The following is a 16,924-nucleotide window of genomic DNA, read 5'->3' on the forward strand; positions in this document are numbered from 1 at the left end:
CCCAAATTTTCATCAATGTGTGGTTTATGAAAAGGGGAAAAAGAATACAGCTGTTTCTTTTTGATATAAATAAACGTGAAATGCTGACATCAATAATATCTTAGCAATCTGATTTTTCTCACAAAAAGTCCTGAATTACAACTATTGCCATGCATTAATCTGTTGTTAAGAGAGCGTGACTTTTTTTCTACTGGAAAAATGATAGTTCTCATAATTTAAAATAGGCCATTTGACTTACAGAGATTATTTTGTTTTCTTAGGATATTGAGCCCCTGTACGTGCCTAAATAAAGATTAAGCAGGAAATTAAGAAATGATTCTTTCTCTAATAAAAAAAGGACAGTGAAACTCAGTTATTCAGTCCTTGATCCAGTATTTATCGAATGCTATTGGATGTAAGGCACTGTGAATAATCATTTTCTATTTTGTATACTTTATAAAATGCTTAGGGTAAAATGAAAAACTTTAGGCAAAGTTCTTAGCAATGTTTCTGGCATAAATAAACTACCATTAAATATTAATTATATATTTTTTAATGCAATGCTTGGAGCTTGGCTGACAAGGACAACATTAGTGTCATTAACTAAAATGTAGACACACAGAAAAAGAGAAATAAAGAGGTGGCAGAATACATGAAATATGGCCAGATATGCAACCAGAAAAATTATCTGGGGTCAGAGCATAAGAGGACTTGAAAGTCTTGTTAAAGAGTTTTCAATTTGTTTCAGACACTTTGGAGACAATGAAAGAGTTGAGAAGTGGTGATAAAATCATTGAAAATTTTTAGGAAGAAAATTGTGTCTTTGTTTCTCCTCCTATAAAGGAAATGTAAGAGTGGATTACATATGGAGAGATTGTATATGGGGAGTATTCATTTACTAATTCAACCCAGATTTCAGAAGAACCTGTAACATCCAGCAGCAGCAGAAGAGAAGAGGAGTCATGGGGGCCTAAACTAAATAAGAGCGATGGAATACAAAAGAGGGATAGATGTCAGAGGCAGAACAGAGCCTTACAGAATGTAAGGGTTGAGGAAAAAGAAGGAATCAAAGGTACCATTGAAACTGGGCCTAAAAGGATGGCATTATCATTAAGATGAGGGTGAAGTAAGAATATTTTTTAAATAATAAAGTGACTGAATTCAGTTTTTGAACTAATTAATTTGTATAGCAGTGGCCCTGTACAGAAATGTTTAACAGGAAGTCAAAAAATAAGTTAAAATCGCTTAATAAAGGAGGCTGTACTATTCACTACATATACAATTAAATGTTTATATACTTCCTTTAAAGCCTAAACATGTAGTTTATGGTTATTATAAAATCAGAAGATTGGCTTATAAAAGAAAAAGCAAGATAAAAAGTATAGTTAAAATTAAACGTGATTAAGAGAAAAGCAAATATTTGCATTATTGTCCTGTGGTACACAGAATGGACCTTTGAGAGAAAGGCATTTCTTCTTAAATAATATATTAAGGAGGATTTCAATATGTTTATGAAATATTTACAGAGACTATTTATGCTGATGCTTTCTTTCACCTGCTCTAGGCATTTCTAATATATAATTAACTTCTCCACCATCACTTATTAGTTTTTGTGCACTCTTTGAGCAATGAAAAGTGTGTGCCCAAATTGGCATTTAGCTTGATTTTGGTTTTTAAAAAAATCTATAAATATCAGAATAAAACCAAGTACATGCTTAGAGTTTCTTAGGTTAACCTCCAATTTTCTATAGTATATTAAATAAATGTTTTATATGTTTTAGAATACAACAAGTATGCTCCAATTTAAATTTACCTCTTAGTTTTCATCCTAGGGCTGTTATTTGAAGCAAATAGGAATTCCTCGCCTTTGTAGGTTAGTGGAAGAGCCATTTCTACTGTTGAATTATAATATCTTACGTCACTTTTGAACAACCAAATAGTAGCAGATCCTTCTTTTTTTTAATTTTTTTTTAAAGTATGCCTTTTAGTGAGGAAGATTGGCCCTGAGCTAACATCTGTTGCTAATCTTCCTCTTTTTTTTCTTCCCAAAGCCCCAGTACATAGTTGTATATTCTAGTTGTCAGATCCTTCTAACATAAAACCTCAAGCAATACATGAGAAGGGAGCTAAGCATCCCATCAGATGAAATTAAAGAGAAATATTGAACACTTAGATAAAATAACGGTCTCTATCTGCCCCCAAATAGACAAGTATTATCCCTGTGGATCTAAAACCACTAAATAGTTTTTAAAATTCCATAAGAGACATATTAGTGAACTTATTAATGAAAAGAAAGCATGCAAACGACATACTTCATTGTCAAAAACTTGTAAACCAGAGGTGGAAATATTCTATAGCATCAGGCCTGGGAGCCCAAAAAAACACTAACCAAATACCAAAAGTTGAAGTAAAAGTTTAATTTAATTTAGGATAGGTGGAAATTAGAACTTTGTGCAAATAGGAAACAGGGCGGGATATCTTGAGGAAGGGAGAGAGTTAATAAAGGTGCTAGAAAATGTCATTCTGAAGAGAATCTTTGATCAAAGTGTAACTTCATGGCTATAGCATACACTAAATATCTACATACAATTACATAATTATTCATTAAATGGCCTCTCTGTGGAATATTTAAAATCTCAGGCTTTTCTCGGCCACACAGGATGATAATGCGTACTCAGAAAACTTTGTTGTGTCAAAAGAACTAACAGAAATAAGATTTCCATGTCAAGTTATTTTCATTTATCTACATTTTTAGATTATTCAGGTCAATGCTCCCAGTTTGAGAGAATTAAACTTCTTATATTTATTTTAAGAAATGCTCAAGTTCATTTGGTTATAAACTTTCAGCGTCTGTGAACAATCTCCAATATGTGAGAAGGGTCTAAAATGAAAAAGTCTCCCATCTTGGTAGATAGAAAGAAGAGTTACTTCATCTTTCTTTTTACTACCCTCTAGTTTCAGAGAATATTTGGTGTCATAGCCCAGTGTGTTTATTAAAGTATTAAACTCTTCTGCAAAAGTCTACTACGGACAGGTATTCATAATATGCCAGAAAGAAAAACATAAGTTTTGCTGATAAGAAATGAAAGTAAAACTAAAACTGCCACTATGTTGAAAGAACTATTTTTTTCCCCAAACTGGAAAATAATGAGTTTGTTTATCACTATTAAAAGTAAAAAATAGAGAAAGAAAAAAATCAGAGAGGTATACTATTCAAAAACCTAGAAAAAGAACAACAAAATGAACTAAAATACATAAATTAATAAATATAAAAGTAGACTTAACTAAAACCAATTATGAATACAATGTTAAAGGAAAAGAACTATTCATAGTATCAACCAAACCCTTTAAATATCTTGCAAAAAACTTAACAAAAAGAGTAAGACCTAGATGAAGAAAATTATTGGTCATATAAGACTGCAGTTTTTCAAATGTCTGTATATTTCATGATTTTCAGAGGTTTTTTCTTACAGCACATCTTTTTACAAACAATTAAGTACAACAAATGCATATAAAGATATTAAAATATTTTTGAGATTACTAACATTATAGCTTAGTTGTCTCACATTTAAAACAAGTTATAATGAAAAACATGCACACCACACAACCACATAAAACTGAAGGTTATATATGGCCCTCGACTCTCAAGAGCCTACCCAGATCCTTCCATCAGAATTAAGTTCTTTGTCCCTGACCCTATCATTCAGCTTCTTCATAACGCTATCATAACACCCACACAATGTATATAAATTTAAGTCTTAATACAGTACCTTGCATATAGTAAGTACTCAATAACTGTTTGTGGAATTCAAGGATAATCCTTCATTGCAAAGCAGTGTGGTGTATTGAGTGTTAAGTTGGTGTAGTGTATTGAGCTGTTCCTCTATTCAATGAAAGTTTCACTTATTTTCTTTTACTAAAATTTATGTCAGATTGGAAATAATATGACAAAAATAACATTGTTCCAAAAGTCTGGATTATACATTTTTATGAACATACTTAAGCCTATTGATGTTATAAATAGTAATAATATTAATAATAACACTTGCAATAATAACTAGCATTATAGAGTTAACATTTGCCAGAAACAAACATTATTTCATATGTAAATTATGTTATTTAAGCCTCAAAATAAATTTAATTAGCTGCATTTTGTAGGTGAGAAAACAGACACTAAGAGGTTAAACAATTACCCAAGGTGACAGTGGCACTGCCAGCACATAGACTCAAGTAGTATGACTCCAAAGTCCAAGCTCTTACCAATGTTACAGTCTTCCATAGATACAAAGATAGACAGACAGACAGACAGAGATAGATAGATAGATAGATAGATAGATAGATAGAAAGATAGACAGATAGATAGATAGACAGATAGACAGATAGATAGAGAGATGGCAACGCCAGAGTAAGTTTGTATCACAAAATCTTCCTGAACATTAATAAGAAATAAAACAATTTTAATAATAAAACACTTTTAATAGTTAATTATAATAACAGAGTAGCCACAAATAGGCCATAGTCTAAAAACAATCTCAGGAAAATCTACAAATATGTTTCCATAATATTGACAACAATGTTATATTGGCTTTAGTAGATTGAATTTAAAAAATAATACCTAAATCTGCAGTACATTTAAAGCCTCACCATCGAAATATAAATCTATTTCCTTCTTTCCCTGAATATCATCATGGACTTTGAATTTTAATAAATTTATCTACTAATAAAAAATCCAGTTTTCTCAATAAGATGAACTAAAAGTAAAGAAATCATAGTAAATTTATACTTCTCATTTTTTATAAATTGATTTTAGCCACGGCTGTATTAGAAATAATTTGCCAGATGTGACATGCTTATTTAGTTAGATAACTAATGCAGCTCTAAGAAATAAAAATGACTTTATATCTCACATCACCATTGAGAAGTCATAGACAACAAAACATTATTTTGCCAACTTTAGAAAACAAGGAAACCGTAAGGAATTGTTTAAAGCTTCATAAATTACCAGAGAATGTGTAATAGTGAATAAGACAGGCATTTATCTTTCATTCTCTTTAGTTTTCCATAGGATTGTGCCTCAGCTTGCCAGATGTGTAATGCCAGTAACAAAAGTTAACATGGAATATCTAAACTAGTCTTAAACCTAGCAGAATACCATCATTCCCAACGGGGAACATATTTCTAAAAGCATTATGCCTGTTGGAATGATAAAACTTACCATTCTAATTTAAAACATGTTGTAGCTAATATAATTATTCAAATGTTACTTTTGCCTACGTTGGCAAAAAATTAAAATAATACTTTGGTTATCTTCATGACATTGCATTTGGCAATGGATTCTTACATATGCACCAAAAGCATAAGTGACAAAAGAAAAAATAAATAAACTGGACTTCATCAAAATGGAAAACTTTGGTGCTTCAAAGGCTATATCAAGAAAGTGAAAAGATGAACTATAAAATGGAAGAAAATATTTGCAAATCATATATCTGATAAGAGCCTTGTATCTAGAATACATAAAGAACTCTTAGAATTCAACAATAAAAAAAAACAATTAAAAAATGGGCAAAGAACTTGAATAGATTTCTCCAAAGAAAATATACAATTACCAACAACTACATGAAAAGAGAGTTAATATCACTTGTCATTAGAGAAATGCAAATCAAAACCACAATGAGATATCTCTTCACACCCCATAGGATGGCCAAATTTTTTTTAAAATGGAAAATAACAAGTGTTGGCAAGGATGTGGAAAATTGGGATTCTCTACATTTCTGGTGGGAATATAAAATGGTGCAGCAACTATGGAAAACAATTTGAACAATTTGGCAGTTCCTCAAAAAGTTAAACATAGAATAACCAGATGAATCAGCAATTCCTCTCCTAGTTTATACACAAAAGAACTGAAAACCAGTATTCAAACAAAAACTTGCACAGTAATGTTCTTATCAACACTATTCATAATAGCTAAACAGTGGGAAAAAATCCAAATGTTCATTAGTGAATAAATGGATTAAAAAATTGTGGTATATCCATACAATGGAATAATATTCAGCCATAAAAAAGGAATGAAGTACGGATACAAGCAACAATAAGAATGAACATCTAAAACATTATGCTAAGCGAAAGAAACCAGTCAAAAGAGGTCATCTTACATTGTATGACTTCATTTATACGAAATATCCAGCATAAGTAAACGTATAGAGACAGAAAGCATATTAGTGGTTGCCAGGGACAGAGATGACTGCTTAGTAAGTATGGAGTTTTCTTTTGGAGTGACAAAAATGTTGTGGAACTCCACAGAGGTGACGATTGCACAATATTAAGAATGTACCAAATGCCACCATATTACACACCTAAAATAGTTAATTTTATGTTATGTGGATTTGACCTTAATTTAAAAAAATAATGCTCTAAAATTGGGGTTAGGGTCAGAAGTGTTACATAAATAACAGAAATATATTAAGTAAATTACTTCACAAAAATCTGATGCACTATTATATAGGCATTAAAATAAGTTGGAAAGTATACATGAAATCACTGTCATTAAAGTAAAACAAAACATATACAGCTACACATTAAATACATAAAAGGCCGCAGAGACATATAAACTGTAATGTGAAAAAATATCCCAGCGTTTTATTTTTTTCTTAAAGTTGTGGAAATAATACATTAACATATATAAATAATCTATCTGAAATATACTTTTTGTCCAATGAAATTCTTGAGATTTCAGTAGTAAAAAGCTTTGGAAAACAAGATGGCTCCAAAGCCTTTATGTTTTTACTTGAAAAACATAGAATAACAAAATACTATGACTCCAAGAGACGTAAGTCTAAAGTTTGTGGATTCCACTGTGCCCATATCTACTGCAACTCCTATTACACACTGGACACAGCACTAAGCTATGGCTTGGGCTAAGGGCTACTGGGTCTCCTCTGTCCATACTAAAATAATTTCTGCATTAGGAGTTAAGAGCAAGGCCTAAGAATCAGACATGTTCTTCCTCTTACCAGCGTGTGATCTTGGGTATTTTACTTCTTTGTGTATTTAGGTCTGGATGTAAAATGGGGCTAGAAATGATACCTCCCACACAGTTGTTGTGAACTTGGGATGAGATAATGAATAAAAAACTATGAACACAGGGCCTCAAACACAGAAAATGTGAATGTCAGCCAATTCATCTATATTAGAGCTTCAAAAAGGTCAGAGCACTCCATATCACAAAACTTCCATTCACTTCGCTTCACTTAGCACCAAACCTGCTATTGCCTGAGCAATTTTGTCAACTGAAAGGCTGAGCCCATCACTCTCCATGTTTCTCATCCCTGAGTGCATATTAGTGTCCTTTGGGAAGCCTTTGAAAAGAATCAATGCCCAAGAATCACCTTACAATGTCAAGCAAGATATTGATTTAATTATTTTAGGGAATGGCCCAGACATCCATATTTTTTTTAAAGCTTCCTAGGTGGTTTTAATATGTAGGTACTATTAAAATTTTTATTTACACTAGGCCAGGCCAACTCGCTCTTTAAAGATTCGTCATCTTTTCATAGCTGACAACTGAAGCTTTTCTGTGGGTGCTATCTAGGCAATCTCCATTTAGAAAAAGTAGATAAAAAATTTAAGAAAAAAAGAGTGGGCGGAGCAAAATGGCGGGGTGAGCTGACCCGGGATTCTCTCCCCTCCAAAATACAACAAAAGATTGGAAGAACTGAATTTCAGAGAATAAACATAATGCCAGCTTGTTAGAGACCTACAATACCAACAAGGTGGAGATCATAAACCTTGCTTACACCTTCGGAGGCGCTGGAACGTAGGAGAGAACATCGCTCCCTCCCCTAGAGTCTGCCATCGCTGCGGCGCAGGTCGGGAAGGAGCGGGGGAGAGGCCGCGCGACCGGGGGATCATCCAGGACTCTTGCCGCTTATTCAGTGGAGACCCGCTGACGGGGGGGGCGGGGGGAGCTTCCGTCCGCGGGAACCCTATAAATCAAGGGCCTTGGGAGACCAGAGAACAGAACTGATCTGAACCCAGACCGGCGCGTGTTACTAACAGCCCTCCCCCCTAACAAAGTCAGTGGGCACAGCCATCTTGCCACAAGGCGGAGAGCTAACACACCGCTCCCGACCCCCATCTACTGGCGACAGGCTGTAACTGCAACTGAATTCTACCACCATGAGAAAAAACCGCTCCTCTACCATCCAGCAATTTATAAAAGCCCCAGACCAGAAGGAAAACAATAAAAACACAGAATTAAGTCCTGAGGACTTGGAATTAGGTAAACTAAGTGATAATGAATTCAGAGCAGCTATAATCAAAAAACTCAATGAGGTAGAGAGAAAGATAGAGAAACAAGCCAAGTTCTGGAGTTACTTCACAAAAGAGATTGAAATCATAAAGAAGAATCAAACAGAATTACTTGAGATGAAAAACACAATGGACCAGATAAAACAGAATACGGATTCCCTGAATGCCCGTGTAGACAACCTAGAGGAGCAAATCAGCATAATCGAGGACAGACAGGCTGAATGGCGCCAGATGGAGGAAGAAAGAGAACTAAGAATTTTAAAAAATGAGGAAAATCTCCGAGAGATAATGGATTCAATGATGAGTAAGAACATAAAGATCATGGGAATTCCCGAGAATATGGAAAAGGAAAATGGAGCAGAAAGTGTGCTTAACGAAATTATTGAAGAGAACTTCCCAAATCTAGGGATCAACGGAGAAATGTGTGTCGAGGAGGGTTTTAGATCTCCTAGATTTGTCAATGTAAAAAGACCCACCGCAAGGCACATAATAGTAAAGTTGGCAAATAGGAATGATAAGGAAAGAATACTCAGGGAAGTAAGGAAAAAAAAGAGAATAACCTATAAAGGAGCCCCTATCAGACTGTCAGCGGATTTCTCTACAGAAACCCTACAAGCTAGGAGAGAATGGAGTGATATATTCAAAGCTTTAAAGGATAAAAACCTTCAGCCAAGAATACTCTATCCAGCAAGAATTTCCTTCAGATATGGGGGAGAAATTAAATCTTTTCCAGACAAACAAAAGTTAAGGGAATTTGTAACTAAAAGCCCTCCATTACAAGAAATCCTCAAGAAGGCTCTCATACTTGAGAAAAGAAAAAAGGGAAAAAGGGGACACAATCCACATACTAGGGAGACCGATGGATAGAACCAGAACAGGATAGCAAATATTCAACTATAGCATTAGGGTAAAAATAAGGAAACTACCAAAACAAGGACGATCTTAGCACTCTAACTACAAATTAATAAGACGAGTTGGAATAAAAAATGAATATAATTATTTAGGAGGGGAAGAGCAAAGGGTCTAAATCAGTATTGGTCGAGTAAGTAAGAGACCACCAGAGAACAGACTATATTATACACGAGATTCTAAATACAAACTTCAAGGTAGACACTAAAATAAAGTACAGAACAGAGTCACAAATCATAGATAAGGAAAAATCTAAGAAACCCAGCATAAGAAATTGCAGTATTAAATGGGTAGTCTACAGCACACAGGAAAAGAAACACAGGAAAACAAGATAATGAGCGACAGATTGACAGCATTAAGTCCACATGCATCAATAATCACTCTCAATGTGAACGGATTGAACTCTCCAATAAAAAGACACAGAGTGGCAAAATGGATTAAAGAACAAGATCCAACAATTTGTTGCCTCCAGGAAACACACCTCAGCCCCAAGGACAAACACAGACTCAGGGTGAAGGGGTGGAGGACAATACTTCAAGCAAATAGCAAGGAAAAAAAGGCAGGTGTTGCAATTCTCATATCAGACCAAGTGGATTTCAAAATAAGACAGGTAAAGAGAGACACAGAGAGACAATATATAATGATCAAAGGGACACTTCATCAGGAAGAAATAACGCTTATAAATATCTATGCACCGAACACAGGAGCACCAAGATTCATAAAGCAACTATTAACAGACCTAAAGGAAGATGTTAAAAACAACACAATAATAGTAGGGGACCTCAACACCCCACTCACATCAATGGACAGATCATCCAGACAGAAAATCAACAAGGAAATAGCGGAGCTGAATGAAAAACTAAAACAATTGGACTTAATAGACATATATAGATCACTCCACCCTGAAGGAGCTGAATACACATTCTTCTCAAGTGCACACGGAACATTCTCTAGGATAGACCATATGTTGGGAAACAAGGCAAGCCTCTACAAATTTAAAAAAATTGAAATAATAACAAGCATCTTCTCAGATCATAGTGCTATAAGGCTAGAAATTAATTACAAGAAAAAAGCTGAGAAAGGCACAAAGATGTGGAGACCAAACAACACACTACTGAACAAGCAATGGATCATTGAAGAAATTAAAGAAGAAATCAAAAAATACCTGGAAACAAATGAAAATGATAGCATGCCATACCAACTCATATGGGATACAGCAAAAGCTGTATTAAGAGGAAAATTCATCGCAATACAGGCACATCTTAACAAACAAGAAAAATCCCAAATAAGCAACCTTAAAGCACACCTAACTGAACTAGAGAAAAAAGAACAAATGAAGCCCAAAGTCAGCAGGAGAGAAATAATAAAAATCAGAGCAGAAATAAATACTATTGAAATGAAAAAGGCAGTAGAAAGGATCAATGAGACAAAGAGCTGGTTTTTTGAGAAGATAAATAAAATTGACAAACCCCTAGCCAGACTTACAAAGAAAAAAAGGGAGAAAGCTCAAATAAACAAAATCAGAAATGAGCGAGGAGAAATAACAACAGACTCTGCAGAAATACAACAGATTATAAGAGAATACTACAAAAAACTATATGCCAACAGAATGGATAACCTAGAGGAAATGGATAAATTCTTGGACTCCTACAGTCTCCCAAAGCTCACTCAAGAAGAGGCAGACAATTTGAACAGACCAATCACAAGGAAAGAGATTGAAACAGCAATCAAAAACATCCCAAAGAATAAAACCGCAGGACCAGATGGCTTTCCTGGGGAATTCTACCAAACTTTCAGAGAGGATTTAATACCCATCCTTTTCAAGCTATTCCAAAAAACTAGGGAAGATGCAACACTTCCTAACACATTCTATGAGGCCAACATCACGCTGATACCAAAACCTGACAAGGACACCACGAAAAAAGAGAACTACAGGCCAATATCACTGATGAACATAGATGCAAAAATTCTAAACAAAATTTTGGCAACCAGAATTCAGCAATTCATCAAAAGAATCATACATCAGGATCAGGTGGGATTCATACCAGGGACACAGGGATGGTTCAACATCCGCAAATCAATCAACGTGATACACCACATCAACAAACTGAGGAATAAAAACCACATGATCATCTCAATAGATGCAGAGAAGGCATTTGACAAGATCCAACAGCCATTTATGATAAAAACTCTGAACAAAATGGGCATAGAAGGAAACTACCTCAACATAATAGAGGCCATATACGACAAACCCATAGCCAACATCATACTCAACGGGCAAAAACTGAACCCCATCCCCCTGAAAACAGGAACGAGACAAGGATGCCCTCTATCACCACTCTTATTTAACATAGTACTGGAGGTCCTGGCCAGAGCAATCAGGCAAGAAAAAGGAATAAAAGGAATCCAAATAGGGAGGGAAGAAGTGAAACTCTTGCTGTTTGCAGACGACATGATCTTATATATAGAAAATCCCAAAGAATCCATTGGAAAACTGTTAGAAGTAATCAACAACTACAGCAAAGTTGCAGGGCATAAAATCAATTTGCATAAATCAGTAGCATTTCTATACTCCAGTAATGAACCAACAGAAAAAGAACTCAAGAATACAATACCATTCACAATCGCAACAAAAAGAATAAAATACCTTGGGGTAAATTTAACTAAGGAAGTGAAGGACCTATATAATGAAAATTACAAGGCTTTTCTGAGAGAACTGGATGACGACATAAGGAGATGGAAAGACATTCCATGTACATGGATTGGAAGAATAAACATAGTTAAAATGTCCATTCTACCTAAAGCAATCTACAGATTCAACGCCATCCCAATCAGAATCCCAATGACATTCTTTACAGAATTAGAACAAAGAATCCTAAAATTCATATGGGGCAACAAAAGACCCCGAATTGCTAAAGCAATCCTGAGAAAAAAGAACAAAACGGGAGGCATCACAATCACTGACTTCAAAACATACTACAAAGCTACAGTAATCAAAACAGCATGGTACTGGTACAAAAACAGGTGCACAGATCAATGGAACAGAATTGAAAGCCCAGAAATAAAACCACACATCTATGGACAGCTTATCTTTGACAAAGGAGCTGAGGGCATACAATGGAGAAAAGAAAGTCTTTTCAACAAATGGTGCTGGGAAAACTGGAAAGCCACATGTAAAAGAATGAAAATTGACCATTCTTTTTCACCATTCACCAAAATAAACTCAAAATGGATCAAAGACCTAAAGGTGAGACCTGAAACCATAAGGCTTCTGGAAGAAAACGTAGGCAGTACACTCTTTGACATCAGTATTAAAAGGATCTTTTCGGACACCATGCCTTCTCAGAGAAGGGAAACAATAGAAAGAATAAACAAATGGGACCTCATCAGATTAAAGAGCTTCTTCAAGGCAAATGAAAACAGGATTGAAACAAAAAAACAACCCACTAACTGGGAAAAAATATTTGCAAGTCATATATCTGACAAAGGCTTAATATCCTTAATATATAAAGAACTCTCGCAACTCAACCACAAAACATCAAACAACCCAATCAAAAAATGGCCTGGAGACATGAACAGACATTTCTCCAAAGAAGATATACTGATGGTCAATAGGCACATGAAAAGATGCTCATCATCACTGATCATCAGGGAAATGCAAATCAAAACTACACCAAGATATCACCTTACACCCGTTAGAATGACAAAAATATCTAAAACTAATAGCAACAAATGTTGGAGAGGTTGCGGAGAAAAAGGAACCCTCATACACTGCTGGTGGGAATGCAAACTGGTGCAGCCACTATGGAAAACAGTATGGAGATTCCTCAAAAAACTAAAAATAGAACTACCATACGATCCAGCCTTCCCACTACTGGGTATTTATCCAAAGAGCCTGAAGTCAGCAATCCCAAAAGTCCTGTGCACCCCAATGTTTATTGCAGCACTGTTTACAATAGCCAAGACGTGGAAGCAACCTAAGTGCCCATCAACAGACGAATGGATAAAGAAGATGTGGTACATATATACAATGGAATACTACTCAGCTGCAAAACAGAACAAAATCATTCCATTTGCAATAACATGGATGGACCTTGAGAGTATTATGTTAAGTGAAATAAGCCAGCGAGAGAAAGATAATCTGTGTATGACTCCACTCATATGAGGAATTTAAAACTATGGACCAAGAACAGTTTAGTGGATAGCAGGGGAAAGGTGGGGTGGGGGGTGGGCACAAAAGGTGAAGTGGTGCACCAACAACATGACTGACAAACATTAATGTACAACTGAAATTTCATAAGATTGCAACCTATCAATAACTCAATTAAAAAAAAAAAAGAAACTCACAAATCAACTAGTACATGGCAAGGCAGATTTCCAACCTTTTGCGTGAATACAGAGCTGGAATTTCTAACCATAGTACGCTATATTGTTTTGTCCCACCAAAAAGGTTAGAGTGAACAAGTTGCCTTAAAGCGTTTCAATAAAGTATATAAATCCATTTTTTTATGTACAAAAGTATTTTAAAGATAAAGTGAAAGACTAAATTTGGAATTAAAGGAAATAAAAAGAAATTTAAGGGACAAGGACTAACCTAGAGATAAAGAAAGATTACTATAAAATTACAATTTAAAAGGAAAATTTTAAAAGAAAGACCAAAAATTCTTTAAAAAGTAGGAAAAGGAAACAGCAGCATAGAAAGAATGATGGAGAAAAGTAGGGTTTAGTGAACGAAAAATGTGATGGTAATAGCTAGCACTTATATATGCTTTTTTCTCTTTATTTTGGTAAGGAAGATTTGCCCTGAGCTAACATCCATTGCCAATCTTCCTCTTTTTTTGCTTGAGGAAGATTAGCCCCAAGCCAACATCTGTGCCAATCTCCCTCTATTTTTCATATGTGGGATGCCTCCAGAGCACGGCTGACGAGTGGAGTAGGTCCACAGGCAGGATTTGAACCCACAAACCCAGGCTGCTGAAGTGGAATGCACAGAAATTTAACCACTTGGCCACGGGACTGGCCCCTATGTAGGTTCTTTTAATGTGCTTCACTTCCTGCTACATGTGCCTCCATGACATGGAAACTCATATGATCTTTACAACAATCCAAGGAAGTATTTTCACCTCTTTCTTACATTGAGAAAAATGAAGTTCTGAGAGGTTCATTACACTAATTAGCCAAGGCCATACATGTAAATAGTGGCAGAGTTAGGATTTCAGCCCAGGATTGATTCTAAACCCTTTCTCTTAAATATAATGCTATACTCCCACCTACCTTGTCCAAAAAAAATTTATCTGATGCAAGGCATACAGAAAACCTTTAATTATTTCTTATTTCTAAAGTCAAAATGATAACTTTCTATCATTAAAAAAAACAATCAGCAGTGATTATTTTTGAATAGTGAGATTGTAGGTAATTTTTAAGTTATCTGCATTTGATAAATTTCCTATAATAAACAGGTACTTGTTTAGAAATAAGAAAAAGTAAAATTTTTAAAGCAAGTATATCACAGAATTTTTATAGTTCACATATTCCCTAATAAATATATATTACCTTCTAAAAATATTGAGACAATGGAAAAAATTTCTTTAATAAAATATATTTTCCACAAGAGGTTATCTTTCTCAATTTTCTTTCTGTATTGTATTAAAAATATACTAAAATAAAAGCAAAAATACTTACCTGTGCATTGTCCTCCATTGGTTGGATCTCCATAATAACCTGGCATGCAGTCTTGACACTGCTTTCCCGTGGTGAGATTTTTACACTGTTCACACACATTATTATTGATGCAAGTGCTATGTCCATTACATTGGCAAGCTAAAGAAAATAGTAAAAAATATTACAAATAACTACTTAACAATACCAAGTAAAATAGCTATCAAAACAAAGAATTTATTTTAAAAATCTGAATGGCAGCAAAGCCCAAAAGACATTTTCCAAGTTTTTTTAATGTATAATACATGTGGCTCAAAATATTAATGCAGGACAATATCTACAATAAATTCGGTGTTGAAATTTTGCCTTATGCTCTATAAAATGCAGGGACTAGAGATAAACCGAAATATAAAAGTTATAGCTAAGGGGGAAACACTTTTAACGTATTCATTAAAGATTCGTGTGAATAGTATGTCTATTAACTTACATAAATACAAGACTGAATAATATAGCTTTGATTAAAAAATGTTAAAATGCATCTTAATTATATTTACACATAATAACATCAGAACAATAAATACAGAAAATTGTGTAGCACCATGTCCTTACTTCTAGAAAATACATTAACAAAAATAGCACTTTTAAATTAATATGTGTCAATGTTTATCTTCTTTGGCTAAGAAAAGCTTCAAGGCTTGACTGAAATTTGATTTGAATGTGAAATAAACAGAATCAGATTTAAAGCATGAGATTTTTTATGTCTTCATAAAATAAGATTTAATATGTTTGATATTAATATTATAACAGAATCCAAAAATTTCAGCTGAGAGATAAAACTGTTACATAAAAACTTGTACCTTTAGTTACTATTTGAGGCATAATATTGACATAGTTTGATAACTGCTTGCCCAAACATCATCACTATCACCCTCACAATCATTTTCATCATTATTACAGCTAAGATAGCATTTAATTGAGCTATCTCTCACTGTAGCCAGGAAAGCCAGTGTTCAATCGATTCCAATTGTTTGTGGCTGGCATCTGTTCCGATTGGTCAGTGTACATATTGCATACGTTTAAAAATATTGCAAATACCACTTATTGCCATATAGTTTACCAGATGGTATACATGAATTATATCATTTAATCCTCACAACAGTTCTATGTGGAAGGTGCTATTTTTTTGGACCACTTCTAAGATGAGGAAGTCTGGGTTAAGCAACTACCCAAAGTCACACAGGTAATCAATGACAGAAACAAATGCACTATCAGGAAGCATGAATCAAAAGACCAGACATTAAATACTGTACCTCTTGTTTGTAGAAAATTTGAAAGTGAGAGAGAAATCCCAAGAGACTAGCATAACTTCATCAACAAGAGTTAACACCAAAGGGCAAAGAAATACGCAAAAAGAGCAAGAACAAAATACTTATATCTTACAGAAATTTTCAAAGGTATAACTCTCTTGTAATACATTATAGAAATGACATGGAGTCATCATGGGAAAATGCTAAATAATCTTCATCATCTCTTTATGAAATTGAGGAAAACTATAACGTAGTTTTCAAATTTTATATTATATTATGAAACAACTAGAAGAAAATTTAATAACAAGGGAAAATGATGATAAATTAAGTGAAATAAAGATACAAAACATTATGTTTAAGATGATCATAATTCTGTTTTTAAATGTATAAATGTGCCTTTGGAAAAGTTAATGATGGTTATCTTCATTTATTAAGATTTTTCTGCATCATAAATTTTCTACAATAAATTCATATCACTTCTATAATAAGAAATAATAAAGTTAAGAACTTTAACTTTTTAACATTTTGCTTAAAAGTTTAAGTTGTTATTTCATAGAAAATTTATTATATGACAACACTAATTAATTCACTCAGGTAAAAACAAAATTTATTGAGTGCCCACATGTAACACATTACCTGAAAAAGTCAAAGTAAGAAATAGGTTACTATAAATATTTCATGAAACTCCTGGTTACATTTTTTTCATCAGAAAAACAGATGTTTTAATTTCTACATAAAATGGCTAAATTTAGCAATCACATCTA

The 16,924-nt window shown here is 34.1% G+C and overlaps 1 protein-coding gene across 2 annotated transcripts in view; it reads right to left on the reverse strand.

Moving 5' to 3' along the window:
* Window positions 1-16,924, reverse strand: part of ATRNL1 (attractin like 1) — a 737,371-nt gene that overhangs the window by 511,614 nt on the left and 208,833 nt on the right. For both annotated transcript variants that reach the window (XM_014849275.3, XM_070482616.1), the window contains exon 19: window positions 14,878-15,015. In XM_014849275.3, coding sequence (XP_014704761.2) covers window positions 14,878-15,015 — 138 coding nt within the window. The remainder of the gene's footprint in view (window positions 1-14,877; window positions 15,016-16,924) is intronic.

The sequence above is a fragment of the Equus asinus genome, chromosome 2 (genome assembly GCF_041296235.1).
Source record: "Equus asinus isolate D_3611 breed Donkey chromosome 2, EquAss-T2T_v2, whole genome shotgun sequence".
Classification (NCBI taxonomy): Eukaryota; Metazoa; Chordata; class Mammalia; order Perissodactyla; family Equidae; genus Equus; species Equus asinus.